This window comes from Cervus elaphus, chromosome X, assembly GCF_910594005.1.
Source record: "Cervus elaphus chromosome X, mCerEla1.1, whole genome shotgun sequence".
NCBI classification, from domain to species: Eukaryota; Metazoa; Chordata; class Mammalia; order Artiodactyla; family Cervidae; genus Cervus; species Cervus elaphus.
In genome coordinates, this window is record NC_057848.1 from 30,270,297 (window position 1) to 30,287,484 (window position 17,188).

Sequence of the window (17,188 nt, forward strand, 5' to 3'; positions counted from 1 at the left end):
AAAAGGTCAGTTTTTATTCCAATCCCAAAGAAAGCCAATGCCAAAGAATGTTTAAACTACTGTACAATTGCGCTCATTTCACATGTTAGTAAGGTTATGCTCAAAATCCTTCAAACCAGGCTTCAACAGTATGTGAACTGAGAAGTACAACCTGGGTTTGGAAAATGCAGAGGAATCAGAGATCAAGTTGACAATATTCACTGGATCATAGAGAAAGCAAGGGAATTCCAGAAAAACATCTACTTCTGCTTCATTGACTACACTAAAACCTTTGACTGTGGATCACAACAAACTGTGGAAAATTCTTCAAGAGATGGGAATACCAGAGAACCTTACCTGCCTCTTGAGAAACCTGTATGCAGGACAAGAAGTAACAGTTAGGACCAGATATGGAACAACAGATTGGTTCAAAATTGGGAAAGGAGTATGACAAGGCTGTATATTGTCATCTTGCTTATTTAAATAACATGCAGAGTACATCATGTGAAATGCCAGGCTGGATGAATCACAAGCTGGAATCATGATGACAGGAGAAATATCAATAACCTCAGATATGCAGATGATACCACTCTAATAGCAGAAAGTGAACAGGAAATAAAGAGCTTTTTGATGAGGGTGAAAGAGGAGAATGAAGAAGCTTGGTTAAAATTCAACATTCAAAAAACTAAAATCATGGCATCTGGTCCCATCACTTCATGGCAAATAGAAGGGGGAAAAAGTGGAAGCAATGACAGATTTTATTTTCTTGGGCTCTAAAATCACTGTGGATGGTGACTGCAGCTGTGAAATTAAAAGACACTTGCTCCTTGGAAGGACACCTATGAAAAACCTAGACAGTATATTAAAAAGCAGAGACATCAGTTTGCCACAAAAGGTCCATATAGTCAAAGCTATGGTTTTTCCAGTAGCCATATACAGATGTGAGAGGTGAAACATAAAGAAGACTGAGTGCTGAAGAACTGATGCTTTTGAACTGTGGTGTTGGAGAAAACTCTCGAGATTCCCTTGGACTGCAAAGAGATCAAACCAGTCAATCCTAAAGGGAATCAGTCCTGAATAATCATCAGAAGGACTGATGCTGAAGCTGAAGCTTCAATACTTTGATGCAAAGAGCCGACTCATTGGAAAGACCCTGATGCTTGGGGAAGACTGAGGGCAGGAGGAGAAGGGGGCGACAGAAGATGAGATGGTTGGACGGCATCATTGGCTCAATGGATATGAGTTAGAGCAAACTTTGGGAGATAGTGAACGACAGGGAAGTCTGGCGTGCTGCAGTCCATGGGGTCACGGAGAGTCGGGCACAACTTAGTGACTGAAGAATGACAAAATCAAATGGTGAAACTCTCTCTCTCTCTCCTGTGTTCCCCACCTCCTCTTCATTCCCTTATTCTTCCTCTGATTCTTTCTCTCAATCCTCTTTCCCAACATTGAGCAGCTCTGATCCCTTACATAAGTGTCATTGGTTCATTTAGAAAGTCTGTTGTAAAGTAAAATAAATAAATAATTTAAATTTAAAAAAATCAATAAACACAACTCCTCATAGGAAAAAAAAAGTCTGTATCTTATAGTCCCTCAAACCTCCTTACCACTTTTGTCTATTCATTGAGAGGATATTTTTGAACATCTGCTTTGAGTGTGAAATGGATGGGTAATGCATGGTGCAAGGCATTAGAGATACAGAAATGAGTAAGACATGGTCCTTGCCCTCAAGGAGCTCACAGACTAGTGGGAAAGAATAAGGATTTAAACAAGAGATTGCAATATAGTGAAATGAGTACTTTCTATATTTCCTTAAGTATACAATAGGGATTAGTACCTACCACAAGACATGGTTGTGAATTAAGATGCATAAACTGTTTATAATGGTTGCATGGGATATGAGTGCTGCTATTTTACCATCATTATTATTAGTAGTAGTTGTACTATGATGGAAGTAAGTAAACACAAGATACCATAAGAACACAGAGAGGGGGAACTTGACCTTGACTAAAGTTGTCTGAATTGAGCCTTAAAGGATGAGAAGGTGCTAACCAGCGAGAAAGAATGCCAGGCATTCTGCATTGTAGGAACAGCCTGAGCTCAGGCTTGGAAGCAAAAGACAGGACATGACTGAGGAATATAAAGTAGTTTATTTCAGCAAGAGCATAGAACATGAGAAGGGCAATGGCAAGAGATGAAGTCTGACAAGTCATAGAGTCCAAACATGTTTGAACTTTATCCTTTAGTTGATGGGGAGACACTGGAATGTTGTATGGAGAGTAGAGACTTGATCAGATTAATGTTGAAAGATCACCTTAGCAATGGCATGGAGAATGAATTGGAGGAGGCAAGATTGGAAGCAAGACCAGTTAGGAAGTCATTGCTATAGTCCAGGGGAGAGAGAATGATGAAGCCCTGGACTGTGGAAGTAGCAGTGGGGATGGAGAGAAGGGTGCTATGGAATCACTGTGGACGGTGACTATAGCCATGAAATTAAAAGACACTTGTTCCTTGGAAGGAAAACTATGACAAACCTGAAAGTGAAAGTGAAAGTCGCTCAGTTGTGTCCAACTCTTTGTGATCCCATGGACTGTTCAGTCCATGGAATTATCTAGGCCAGAATACTGGAGTGGGTAGTCTTTTTCTCCTCCAGGGGATCTTCCCAACCCAGGGATCGAACCCAGGTCTCCCACATTGTAGGCGGATTCTTTACCAGCTGAGCCACAAGGGAAGCCCATGACAAACCTAGATAGCATATTTAAAAAAATATATATTACTTTTCTGACAAAGGTCTGTGTAGTCAAAGCTATGATTTTTCCAGTAGCTATGTATGGATGTGAAAGTTGAAGACTGAGCACTGAAATATTGATGCTTTCAAACTGTGGTGCTGGAGAAGACTCTTGAGCATCCCTTGGACTTCAAGGAGATCAAACCAGTCAATCCTACAAGAAATCAACCCCACCTATTCATTGGAGGGACTGTTGCTGAAGCTGAAGCTCCAATACTTTGGCCACGTGATGTGAAGAGCCAACTCATTGGAAAAGACCCTGATGCTCAGAAAGACTGAAGACAAAAAGGGATATCAGAGGATGAGATGGTTAGATAGCATCACTGACTCAATGGACATGAATTGGAGCAAACTCTGGGAGACAGTGAAGGACAGGGAAGCCTGGCATGCTGCAGTCCATAGTATCACAAAGAGTCAAACAGGACTTAGTGACTGAGCAACAACAACAAGAATTGGTGAGACTGTGACAGTAGAAAGTGACAGGTATGTGTGAGAGAAGTGTCAAGAATCACTTCTAGGATTTGGTTCTGGTGCAAGGAGATAGATATCATAGGTATCATTCAGTGAACCCATGGAAGAACTGTTTGGGGAAGGATGCAGTGGGGGTGTTTGTGATGAGGCCTCTTTTGAACGTGTCAAACTTGAGCTGCCCATGAGATTTCCAAGTGGATGGTGATTGGTCTGGAAGTCTTGAAGCTCAGGAGAAAGGTCTATGCTGGAAACACAGATTTGGGAGTGCCAGGGGATGGGTAGGAGGTTACATCATGGGGGTGGATACATTTGCTCAGGGACAGAGAGTTGATTGAGGAAAGGATGGACTTTCAAGGAATACTCACATTTAAGAGATGATTACAGAAAGAGCAGTCTTGAATAAGGCTAAAATTGAACAGCCAGATTTTGGTAGGTTCAAAAACAAGTGGGGTCAGAGGGTCTTGAGGTGGATGGAAGCAAGGATGTGCCCTTGACCCTTAGTGTCTTGAACCTTGGTAAGAGTCGGGGGCACCTGTGTGGGATGCTCCTTGAACACTTGAAAACCCTGAGCAGCGCTGTGATTCTAAAGGATTGACTTGGATAACTGCCTCTTACAAAGTCCTCCATTCTGGAGCAGCTGCCTTTTCCTCTGTATACCTTAGTGCCCCTAACAGATAGCCCAGGAATGTCAGGGCTCCCTCCAGGCCCTGGAACAACCTTCACTCTTGAATCCTCCCACATCTCCTGAGAGGCCTAGGGGATGGTGATGCAACCATTAGGAGAGCAGACAGGAAACGTCTGGGTGTGTGATACATGCGGGAGGCCTCAGGTTAGTCTGTGGAGGAGGATTGGGGCAGGGCTGGGAGGACTTGAACTCTGAGAGTGTGGACAGATGCCCCGTTGTCTGCCCCAACCTGCCCTGGAGTCGACTTTCACCTTGGACAGGGTGACCCAGGGCTATAACCACTGATCTCTAGGCTGCTGTAGAGTCAAGAGGCCTCTGAGAACCTAGAGTCCAAGGTTATATCTTAGGGTCTGTTCCTCCTGCTCCTGTGCCTTGGAATTTGGCCCCAAGGTGCAATTGAGGGGCCCTGTGGCACCGCTGCTGGGCAATGCATTAAACAGCAGGGCTTGGAGACAGAGCCAACTGACAGTGTGACCTGGAGTTAACATAGTCACCACAACTGACCCTGCCATTGCCACCTTCTCAGAAAGCAGCCACCTGTCTGGCTCCTGGTTTTGTCTGGCTGCCAATATAAAGCATGTGCCTACGCAGGAGCTGATGACATTTTGGCTCCACTTTCAAAGTTTTTTTTTTTCCTTTCTTTCTCATGTGTTTTTTCTAAAGATAACAAAGGTCAAAAGGCATCCAGCATTTTCTGGTTTCTCATAAGCTTCTGGTCAATATTTAATCTGGTTTATGGATTTTTTTAAGGTCTTCTAGATGCCTTCTTGAGCCTGCTTGTGGCCACCCACAGACACTTGTAAGGAGGAGAGAAGTCGGCCTGGCAGAGACACTGTGAAATGAGGGATTAGAGGCCGGGATCCAAGGAGCCAAAGCTACAGCCAGCAGACAAGGGAGCCTGCCGTGAAGTTGCGTGTGCTGAGAGGTCTGCCATGGCCTCTATTGGCCTCCAGCTTGTGGGCTACATCCTGGGCCTTCTGGGGCTGTTGGGCACCCTGATTGCCATGCTGCTCCCCAGCTGGCGAACAAGCTCCTATGTTGGTGCCAGCATTGTGACTGCGGTTGGCTTCTCCAAGGGCCTCTGGATGGAGTGTGCAACACACAGCACAGGCATCACCCAGTGTGACATCTACAGCACCATGCTAGGCCTGCCTGCTGACATCCAAGCTGCCCAGGCCATGATGGTTACATCCAGCGCCATGTCCTCCTTGGCCTGCATTGTCTCTGTGGTGGGCATGAGATGCACAGTCTTCTTCCAGGAGTCTCGAGCCAAAGACAGAGTGGCGGTGGTGGGCGGAGTCTTCTTCATCCTTGGAGGCCTCCTGGGCTTCATCCCTGTTGCCTGGAATCTTCACGGGATCTTGCGAGACTTCTACTCCCCGCTGGTGCCTGACAGCATGAAATTTGAGATCGGAGAGGCTCTTTACCTGGGCATTATTTCCTCCCTGTTCTCCCTGGTAGCTGGAATCTTCCTCTGCTTTTCCTGCTCACCCCAGGGAAATCGCTCCAACTACTACGATGCCTATCAGGCCCAGCCCCTGGCCACTAGGAGCTCTCCAAGGCCTGGTCAAGCGCCCAAAGGCAAGAGTGAGTTTAACTCCTACAGCCTGACAGGGTATGTGTGAAGAACCAGGGGCCAGAGCTGGGGGTGGTGGCTGGGTCTGTGAACACCAGTGGACAGTGCCCCCCCACGTCCACAGGTAAGGGATATTGGCACTGGATCGTGTCAGAAGGTGCTGCTGAAGATAGACTGACTTTGGCCACTGGATCAAACAAAGGCAGAAACAGGAGCTGGTGTGACAGCATGCAGGTTAAACTATCAAGACTCTTGCTAAGCCAGACTTTCTGTTTCCTTCATTTTGGCACCTTCCACCCCCCTAGCCCTGGAATACACAACCCTCAACTCCAACCACCCCCTACCAGAAGCCAGGCCCCAGCATCTCCCCTTTACCCTTTGATTTACCTGGGAGTCCATCCAAAAGCCCACTAAGTGTGTCCCACTGATTGACCCTCTCTGTGATCAAAGACCCTTCCTCTTGCTGAGGTTGGCTCTTAGCTCATTGCTGGGGGGTGGGGGTGGGTGTGAAGGGGTGGTGGCTCCTATGGGCATGGCACCAATCTCCTTTGCAAGCCTCCCTCCAAACAAACTGACTGGCCAGTAATGGGCCCTGGAGCCTCCTCCATCCCACTCTTATGACTCCACATGTCTAGACTGAATGTGTCTAACTGAACGTGTATGAACTGAAATAAAGCCACCCCACTGTACTGAGGGAACAGACAGCAATGTGGTGGAGGATGAGAGGGCAAGGACCAAAGCTGAGGACCAAAAAAAAAAAAAAAAAGGCCAGAATCGTGGCCCAGGGACCTAGCTTCCAGAGAGAGGAAAGCACAAGGAAAGAACATATGACAGAGCACTCAAGGGGGCAGTAGACTCTTGACTGTACCAAGGAGCTCCCTCAAAAGCTACAGCTCCAACTTGCACTGAAGCCCCTGTCTCCCTCTGACCTGGCGTCCTGCTAGCAACAGGCGAAAGGGCCTGCACAATGGTTTCTGTAGGAAAAGGAAACTGGTTTGGTTTCGAGATGGTCCTTGGCTGGGGGTGACAGCATGGGAGCATGGGTGGACACGGGTGGGAACTACAATGAGTGTTTTTATTGGGCCAGAGAGAGGCAGCGCCCAGGAGTCTTCAGGCTTAATGGAGAACCAGCCTGAAGGCTGAGATCAGGCCCCCAGGGTCTGCCCACAGAGCAGAGTAGCACCTCTGAAAGACCACAGCCCCAGATGGGCCCCCTGTCAGTCACCTTCATGTTCCCCTGACCATCCTTTACCAGACATGGTGGAATTGCTAGAAGGCATCGAAGGGCTCCAGCATGGAGTCATCCTGACCCAGGTGCCATGGCCCTCACCTGAGTGATAGCTGAATTGCCGCCTGGGATTTTGGTTGAGATGGACGAGTAGAGGATTCCTAGGCAGACAGTTTCAGCTCGGCTCCAAGATTTCAAAATGCCCCCTTTCCCCTGGGGGTGGAGGTGGGGGTGACAGTCACAAACAAACCAAAGGCTTGAGCATGACTAACTTCTGACAAACTCCAATACACTGCCCCACACCTCAGCGCCAGCAGGAGGGGTCCAGTCATTGTCTATAACATGTCTTTCACAGTTCTTGCTTGTATTTAAGCTCCTCTCCTAAGCGGGAAGGCCCTCTCCCCTTAGCCAAGTCTTCCTCATGCTTGAAGAAGTCGCTTGGTACAGCCTCCTTCACCGAGCCTCCTCTGACCACTCCGTCCCTCTTTTACCCCTCCATCCTCCAACCCTCAATGTAAAAAATCACTCTTTGATGCTTATTATTCACAATTTTTGATGGATAATTATCTTTCCATGTGTATGTAACCAATTTCACAAGTACATTGTAAACTCTTGAAGGGTAGGGTCCATATCTTAGCCATGTGTATATTTTTCAGACTATCTGTAAGAGTGCTGAGCACATAGTAGGTGATCAATAAAGACTTGTTGATTGAACAACTGTTTTATTAATTCTAATTAATTCAGACAGGGCAGGTGTGACTGAGGGAACTGGGCGAAGGGGAGGGTAGAATGAAAATTGGTCTTTCTCTCCTCCAAGTGAATAGAAAATTCTAGACCTTACTGGAGACATTAAGAAAGCAGGATGCTCTTGCCCCTTCTTAGGGAAACATTAACCTTTTCATAATGTCCAGGGACCCTCCCTTCTTACAAGTTATTTCCTTTAAGTTTTTTGCTAAATGCTTACATATTTATTCCACTCATCTCTGAACCACCATTATGAGGAAGGTGAAATAGATCAACAAATCTCCATTTGGCAGATGGAGAAACTAAGGCACATATCAGTAAAGAGATTTTTGCAGGGCAACACAGCTTGTATAGGTGCCTGAGTTTCCTGACTCCCAAAATAGGACTCTGCCAATAAAACAATATTAACAGCCAGTACCGAAAGCCTGCCAGAGGTTGCAAGTTGTCTGAGGAAAACAATGCGTGGCCAGTAAGGTAACACTGGGGACATATAGGGTCTGCTGGTCTCCCATGAGAGAAATCTGGGTAAGCAGGATCAATTCACTGAGTGAACCACTTGGAACTGCCTGTCCTGCCATGCTGGCCAGTTGGCCAGCCTGGGTCCAGCTAACTGGCCCATTAGGGGGAATGCCAAGCTTACATTTAAATAAGACATGACACCTCAACTCCAATTCCTCTACCTCTGGAGGCGTGGGAGTTTGGAAGGCCAATGATTTAGCACTGTTCTAACCTCAGTGGGAATTAACCAAGTCTGATGTGTAAACATGTTGAGTGTGGCAACCCTGACAAGAATGGAGCCCTACAAGACTCAGCCTCCCCAGTCCCTAGACCTGGTGGGCCTCAGCACACAGGAGCCTGTTATAAGACACACTACCCTTGCATTCCTGAGGTGAGCCTTCTTTGTGGCAGAGATAGTAGGACCCTACCACCCAATCCCATTTAGAGGGAATAGTGGCAGGCAGGAGTAAGGGCAGTGGGGAGAGGGCTCTCTGAACACATGTGTAATAAAAGGTCCTATCTCTGGCCTGGTACCAAGAACCCCAGAGCCCTTGACTGGGGGCCGCTGGAATTTGGTAAATGGATTAGCCTTGCTGACTTTGCTGGGCTGTGTGTGCTTAGTCACTCAGTCGTGTCCAACTCTTTGTGACCCCTGGACTGTAGCCTGCCAGGCTCCTCTGCCCATGGGATTTCCCAGGCAAGAATACCGGAATGGGTTGCCATTTCCTCCTCCAGGGGATCTTTTTGGCCTAGGGGTCGAACCTGTGGCTCCTGCCTCATCTCCTGCATTGTAGGTGGATTCTTTACTGTCTGAGCCAGTGGGTTGCAACCTGATATGGGCTCTGATGACCCACCACCTGGTAGCCAAAGCCCTTTCAGATCCATGATTTCACTGCCTCCTCAAAATACCCCCAATGAAGCAGGTCTTTTACAGGAGACAAAAGGGAGGCCCAGAGAGGTGAGTAAATTCCTTAAAGTCACAGTGTCAGAATAAGAACATAAGCTTGGAAACCCATCCCACACCAAACGTGGGTCTGGGATTCTGTCTCAGAAGGTGTAAGTCGGGAAGGGGGGGGCAGCCTGTGACTCTTCAGATTCCTGCCACCTTCCTGCTCCTGTCTTTCACTACAGTATAAGGGCTTTTGAGGAAAATAGGGCACAGAGCTTCCCGTCATGTTAGATTGAGGCTTGTCTTTTAATTTGGGAAGATTCTATGGAAGGAGTTAGACATTCATCGCCAACTAGAAAAACTGGGACAGGTGTGATAAAGAGCAAGTGATCCTTTTGGGTAGTTGAGCAAGAAAAGCCTTGCTCTAGCTACTTTCCCAGAACTCTCTTTGAGTCTGGGTCCAAGTTGAACAGCTTTCAGGTCACCCCATTGCCTTCCGTCATAAAGTAATTTAGATTAGCCACAGACCCAGGGAACAGTGAAGGCCATTGCGTCTATTCCTTGGCCTCACAGTTCTGACCCTTGCACAAGGAGAGATGTTTCTGCCTTCCCTCATTCCTCTGATAATGGTGTGACTCATGTTTTTCCCCCTGGAGGCCCTACTGACCCATGGCTATGTGATTATTAACAGGGGAGGAGGAGGCCAAAACTGGCTTCTTGGTGGAAAGATGAACTCCAACTTTCTGAAAGACCTTCATTCAGCCAGTCAAACAGCCGTCCAGCCAGCTCTCCAGCTGGCGAGCTACCAACTGCCCTCTTACCTGGTGGTAGGCAATGTGCTGAAGCCTTTGACGGTAACAAGGGTGAACAAGGTAACGTCTGTGCCTAGTAGCAGGTGATACTTGATCTATGGGAGATAAGACATGCACACCCACCTGTGCTACAAGATATAAAATGGTCTGTCTTGTGAGAGATAAGGAAAAGTGCCACAAGATAGGGGTATATCAGGGGCTAGTTAAAAATGGTTTGAAAATCTTCTAAATCCCAATCCATAGGAAAGGAGGGTCTGGCACTACTTCAGCTTCTGGGGGAAGGATGATCAAACAAAGAAAACTGCTTCCTCCAGCTGAAGGACCACAGGGATAGAGAAGTAGGGGAGAGGGCTATACTAAGGAAGAAACAGGGATATGCCACACAGCTAACCTGCGAGCTCCTTGAGTTTGCCTCACAGAACCCTAAGCGGCTGTAATGGAGAGAGAGACACTGGGGCTCAACCTCGCCCCCCTCATCTCCTTCTCCTGGGCAGGGCTCCGGAAACTGCTGGAAGCAGCAGAGGCAGTGTCCATTCAGGTAACCTGAGGCCTTTGGGCTCTCGACCAGAGGAGAAACACGTCTGTACATGAGAGAAGGGAGAGAGGAGGGCCCCAGTGCTAAAGGAAGCCAAATGAGGCCTTGCAGGGTCAACCACTCAGCCCTACGCTCATGGATGTGGGATTCTTTCATGCCTGCAGCTGCCCGCTCTGGGACATGCAGACCCCAGGCTGGAAAGTCCATGTGCTTCTCTTCAGCGGGCTGAAGACCAGCCTTTGCCAAGTCTGGTCTCGTGGCCCCAGCGAGCGGCTCTCAGCTTTGATGAGAATTTCTGTTATCTCAATGGGAAGGCGGGGGGCGAACTTCAAACAGGAAGTCCAGCAGGTTATCTCTCTCTCTTGCCCTAAAACGTGGCTCCCTACATGCTGTGATGCGATCACTGATAGAATATTAACAATCGGGTGGAGAGGGAGGTGGGAGGGGGGATCGGGATGGGGAATACATGTAAATCCATGGCTGATTCATGTCAATGTATGACAAAAACCACTACAATATTGTAAAGTAATTAGCCTCCAACTAATAAAAATAAATGGAAAAAAATATTAACAGGCTGTTACCAGGAACAGCTATACAAAAACTATAATCTGACCACCCCCTCCACCTCATACGACCCACCACCTTCCTGAGAATTGCAGCTCAGGAATTCCTAGTTAAAACTTGCCTACAATTCCCTGCTCTAGGCCTCATTTCTCTGCAAGACAAGCAGGAGGTTCTTAGGGCTTGACAAAGCAGGAAGTCACCATACAAGGGCAAACCAGGAGGTGCTGCTTTCCTGTCATCCTGAAATCCCATTCCTCCACTACAGCACCCTCACCACCTTATAAGTCACTTCTTAGGAAGGCCTTGAAGAACTTTCTCTTCATAAGGCCTTGTGGAGAAAACCTTGAGAAAACTCACGGGCTTTCAAAAAGACATTAGGGAGTGAAATTTGGATGTGAAATTAGATGCCAAATGAGTGTGAGTAGTGTGGCAGGCAACCCAGCATTTCAGTGGTTAATTCCTTTTCTCCAACAGTGCTTTCAGTTGTTGTTGTTTAGTCGTTAAGTCATGTCCGACTCTTTTGCTATCCTCTGGACTGTAGCCGGCCAGGCTCCTCTCTCCATGGGATTTCCCAGGCCAGAATCCTGGAGAGGGTTGCCATTTCCTTCTCAGGGATCTTCCTGACCCAGGGATTGAACCTGCATCGCCCGCATTGGCAGGTGTATTCTTACCACTGAGCCACCAGGGAAGTCCAGTGCTTTCAGAGTCTGTGATATTTGACAGAATTCTGTGTGGGTTGCTCAGGAGAAAGGCCAGTCACATCAAAAGTACAAAGAAGAGATGCTCTTGACTTGATTTCTGGAATTATACAATGGGATGCAAAAGGATGTATCAGCAACCCCACAAAGGATATCTGAGGATATTGTGAGGACTCTGCTCCCCTGGTTTTAAAGGCATTGAAGGCCAGGATTAAAAGCAAGTGTTTTTTCTGGGAAGAAACATACATTCAGTCATAGATTAACCATTAACAGCATAATTTGCACTAGTTTCTCAGTTTAACCCTTAAAAGAGCCAAAATGAGATGAGGCCAATGAGTTTAAAAAATATTAATTCAGAGACTATGGACACAAATTTGGGGGGCCAGGGGACGTCTCTGGGTAACACACACACACCCTTCAACTAAATGATTCAACAGCTTTAAAAGTGGAGATGAGATAGGAATTAAAAAAAAGAGACAAGATGAGAAAGGCAGAGCCATCTTCCCCTCAGCAATTCCAGATACACCTCGTGTGGTTAATTTTACTCTTCTGTGTGTAATAATAAACCAATATGTTCTCAAGTGTCACTTTCTCACTCCCCAAGAGACTTGCTCAACTCAGCACTGTCTAGAGGGGGTGGTGCAAAGGAGCCAGTGGGAACACTCAAAAGCAGAGGCCAACAATTCCAAGACCTCCTGGAGTGTTAAGAATAGGATCTTGGTGGCTGTTTTGGTATCAGGAAAGCTGCCAAGGAATGGCCCCGAGTAAAAAGCCAGTCAAGAGGAAATGAATCTCCACATTGTTTGGAGGCATATTCGTTACATAAGTGAACGATTTCCTGATCATGAGGGCAGTTAAACATTGTGTGGGATTACGGAACTTTCTTCCTTGGACATTACTATTAGTGTGGGCTGGCGGTAGCATTTTCTTATCAAGAGGAAGAAGACGAGACCAATAGTTTTCTAGATAGTAGGGGATAGTGGGAAAATAGCCTGGACTTTGGGAGCTCTTCAGCTGCACTCTTAGCTGTGTAGCCTTGGGGAGTGAGTGAAAGTCAATCAGTCATGTCTGACTTTGTGACCTCATGTATGGTAGACTGCCAGGTTCCTCTGCCCATGGAATTTTCCAGGCAACAATACTGGAGTGGGTTGCCATTCCCTTCTCCAAGGGATCTTCCCAACCCAGGGATTGAACGTAGTTCTCCTGCATTGTAGGCAGAGCCACCAGTCACTTTGAATTCTTTGCACTTTAGTTTCCTCATCTGTAAAATGGGGATTATATCTGCCTCAGTGTGGTCATGGCATATAGTAAGACCTCAGTAAGTGGCTAACTGTATTCTAATCGTCAGTTCAGTTCAGTTCAGTCACTCAGTCGTGTCCGACTCTTTGTGACCCCATGGACTGCAGCACGCCAGGCCTCCCTGTCCATCACCAATTCCTGGAGTTGACTCAAACTCATGTCCATTGAGTTGGTGATGCCATCTAACCATCTCATCCTCTGTCATCCCCTTCTCCTCCCACCTTCAATCTTTCCCAGAATCAGGGTCTTTTCAAATGAGTCAGCTCTTCACATCATGTGGCCAAAGTATTGGAATTTCAGCTTTAACATTAGTCCTTCCAATGAATATTCAGGACTGATTTCCTTTAGGATGGACTGGTTGGGTCTCCTTGCAGTCCAAGGGACTCTCAAAAGTCTTCTCCAATACCACAGTTCAAAAGCATCAATTCTAAGCATATTGGTGACCTAAAAAAGTCATGCCAAAGTTCACTAAAATGTGTCATGTGTCTTTGGGGAATGGAAACAGACAAAGTACATTTTCTACCACAGATCAGAATCTACATTAACAGGGGGATATTCTTTTTCCAGGCCAAAACTTCTCAAGATTCTTCCCAAAAGTCTGAATTAATACCTTGAAGACTTTGAATAGGCATCTACTCATCAAATTCTGGGCTTCCTAGATGGCGCTAGTGGTAAAGAACATGCCTGCCAATGCAGGAGACATAAGAGATTGTGGGTTTGATCCCTGGGTTGGGAAGATCCCCTGAAGGATGGCATGGCAATCAACTCCAGTATTTTTGCCTGGAGAAGTCCACGGACAGAGGAGCCTGGCAGGCTACAGTCCATGGGGTCGCAAAGAGTCAGACACGACTAAAGCAACTTGGCACACAGGCACATCAGATTCCATTAACAGAAGCCAGGAGCAAAACAGACTTGAGAAGCTGGAGAAGAAAGAGGTGGTGATAGCTCTTTGACCTTCATCCAGATTTAAGAAAATGTGAGCTCGAACAGAATCATGATCTATCAGGTCCCATTGTTAGAGAAAAGCTTAGTCCAAGGGAATTTCCCAAGCTCAATGACAATTGGGGAGACTTCGTTAGCCACTTTCCTAATTCATATCAGATGAAGGCTCCATTGTTAAAGAAATTTAGCATAGCCCCCTTCTTGTTGGCATTTCAAGCCCTTGGTCCATTCTGTTCCTTATGCCCCAAACTGATAATTCAATATTCCTCAAACCCTCTTGTGTGTTCCCTAACTTACCCCACATCCGGTCTTGTGATTTTGCTTATACCATTCCCTACACTTGGAAAACCCTCCCTACACACCTCCACTGTCCCAATCCTCACAGGTTTCCACATCCCATCTGGAAAATCAGGCCTTTGGGAACACTTTCCTGAGCCTCTGCCTAAAGACATCTTGCCTGTCCCTGAGGACTCAATGGCCAAATGTATGGAATGTGTTTGGCACCCAAACATTTGAAGAATTATCTAAAAGTGGGTTAGGGATTTCTGATGATTCATATCAAAACTCTGGGTATAGGTATAGAGGCAAGTAACAAAACACATGTCTCTTACAGATTTTATTTTCCATTAGAAAATGAATGCTATTTATGTCTCATTTAATGACTAAAGCTGTAACATAACCAAGAGTATCTAACTCCATTCCAATTATGCAGTTTATTATCCAACCACGTACCCTGACTTTGGAATCAGAAAGTATGGTTCCTGAATTTCCTCTCTAAGATAACTTATGAGTCAGGGATATCCTTGTCACCTAGTGGGCTTCCCTGGTGGTTCAGACAGTAAAGAATCTGTCTGCAGTGCAAGGAGATGCGGGTTCAATCCCTGGGTCAGAAAGATCCCCTGGAGAAGGGAATGACTACCCACTCCAGTATTCTTGACTAGGAAATCCCACGGAGAGAGGAACCTGGTGGGCTACAGTACCACAAAGAGTTGGACACGAGTGAACGACTAATACTTTGTCATCAATATACAAGTTACTCTTTTGGGGAAATTACACTTGATTTAGCTTGAGCTCACCCCTAGCTTTCCTGAGCATACTGCCATGCCTCACTCATAACACAGTACTACAGAAAGAAGTTTTAACACATAGTACAGAACTCTGAAACATATTCTACCTGGAGATTACCTGTAGGAACCAGGAGCCTACCAATTAAGCCTCTGTCTCTAAATTGTTACCCCAGATTATTTGCAATCAGCGGACTTGGGCAAGCAAAATCTTCCTCCCTGGAGCCACAAAGTCTCTGACCTGGTCCTCTGGAAGGTCCCCATTTGTTCATCCAACAAGCATGTACACACAATTGTCTCTTTGTATCTGTTGGGGATTGGTTCCAGGATCCCCATCAGACACCAAAATCTGAGGATGCTCAAGTTCCTTATATAAAATGGTGTTTAATTTGCATAAAAACTATACACAGGCTCCCCTACATTTTAAATCATCTCTAGGTTACTTATACCTAATTCAATGTAAATGCTATGCAAACAGTTGTAAGTACAATGTAAATACTATATACCTAAATGAGGCAGATTGAAGTTTTGCTTTTTGGAACTTGCTGGATTAAAAAAGTTTCTTTTTCCATCTGTGGTTGGTTGAATTTGTGGATGCAGAACTCAGGATTTGGTTGGCCAATTGTACTTGCACTGACTTTCTAACATGTTCTGGAAACTTACCAGCATACCTCAGAGATATTTTATGCTCGATTCTAGATCACTACAATAAAGCAAGTATCTCAATAAAGAGAGTTACAGGGATTTTTTGGTTTCCAAGGGCATGTTGAAGTTATGTTTACACTATATTGTAGCATATTTATGTACAATAGCATTATGTCTAACAAAACCATGTACATGCCTTAATTAAAAATACTTTATTGATAAGAAATGCTAACCATCATCTGAGCCTTCAGTAACAGCAAAGATTACTGATTACAGATCACCATAACAAATATAATAGTGAAAAAGTTGGAAATATCATGAGAATTGCAAAAATGTAAAACAGAGACATGATGTGAGCAAACGCTGTTGGAAGAAGACACTGATAGACTTACTCCACACAGGATTGCCACAAACCTTCAATTTGTTAAAAAAAAAAAAAAAAAAACCCAGAACAGAACAAACCAAAACACAAACAAAAAACCCACACAATATCTGCAGGACGCAATAAAATGAGGTATGGCTGCATTTCCTTGAGGTGTGTTGTCTGTTCTTTGAAAAAGGATAGCTCCTCTTCCCTTGAAATAAACTATCACTGCTCTTGGAAAAAGTGAGAAAAGTTCTCAGAATTTTTTTTTCCTTTTGAATTCTCATTCTCAAGATCTGGTCTCTATAAACTTCTTGTGATTATATTCTATAAGTCTCAGTATTTTAAAATCGTAATCTAGGGAGCCTCCTTGTGACAATATTCTTAAGAACACCCGTATTCCCTTTCTCCTTGGTAGCCTTTCTAATTATTCTAAGATCAGCTAAAGAGAAACACTAGGCCACTCCAGCTCACAGTGTTTGCCTCCCATAACCTGCAGAAGTTACTTAAGTCTTTCATTTTCAGAGTTTAAGGCCCAGGATTATCTACCTCACCCATATTGTATTTTTCTACCCCCTCCTATAAACAAGGCAGTTTCAGGTTCTTGAAGGAGATGGAGATAGGAGCAAAACACACATTCCATCATTAACTCATTCATGAACAACTATTGGTTATCTACTCTATAGCAGGTACCATGATTAAGCTCTGGTATACAATGATTGGCAAAAACAGGCATGGTCCCTCCCCTCGTGGAATTTATTAGTGAGAGGCAGACAGAAACTGGAGAAGGAAATGGCAACCCACTCCAGTACTCTTACCTGGAAAATACCATGGACAGAGGAGCCTTGTCGGCTACAGTCCACGGGGTTGCAAAGAGTCGGACACGACTGAGTGACTTCACTTCAGACAGAAACTGTGTTGTGTTCTCCACTGTATATCACATATCACGCATTATTGGGTAGTACCCAATAAATATTTGTTAAATAAATGAAATTAAACAGCCAAATCTATAACAGCAAATTGAAGAAGTATAAAGTTATGGATTAAACAAAACCAGACACATGATAGAACTGGGTAGACAGAGAAAAATGGCTGCAGGGGAAAGCCTGTCTGAGAAAGCTGACATTTATATTAAGGCCTGAAGGATGAGAAATAGTCAGTCATGCCAAGACTGGAGATACGAGCATTCCGAGAGGAAACAGTCTGGGGAAAGGCTCTACTGAAGCAACAGCCTGAACTATTTCTGGGGGAAGACCACCGTAAGCAAGAGGAAAAGTGAGATAGGATGAAGAGTTGGAAGAGACTAAGTAAAAGCAGCAGGCAGGGGTCTTCATAGTACATTGTAAGGAGTGAGGATTTTACTCTAAGTGCAATGAGGAAGGGCTTTAAACGGGGAGCCATGTACTC

At 45.5% G+C, this 17,188-nt stretch overlaps 1 protein-coding gene across 1 annotated transcript; it reads left to right on the plus strand.

The window, feature by feature from the left end:
- Window positions 1–4,677: 4,677 nt before the first annotated feature.
- CLDN2 (claudin 2) lies at window positions 4,678–9,796 on the plus strand. The gene is made up of 2 exons (XM_043895552.1): window positions 4,678–5,538; window positions 9,550–9,796. The coding sequence occupies exons 1-2, from the start codon at window positions 4,856–4,858 to the stop codon at window positions 9,755–9,757; spliced, it is 891 nt and encodes a 296-aa protein (XP_043751487.1). The 5' UTR covers window positions 4,678–4,855; the 3' UTR covers window positions 9,758–9,796.
- Window positions 9,797–17,188: the final 7,392 nt, after the last annotated feature.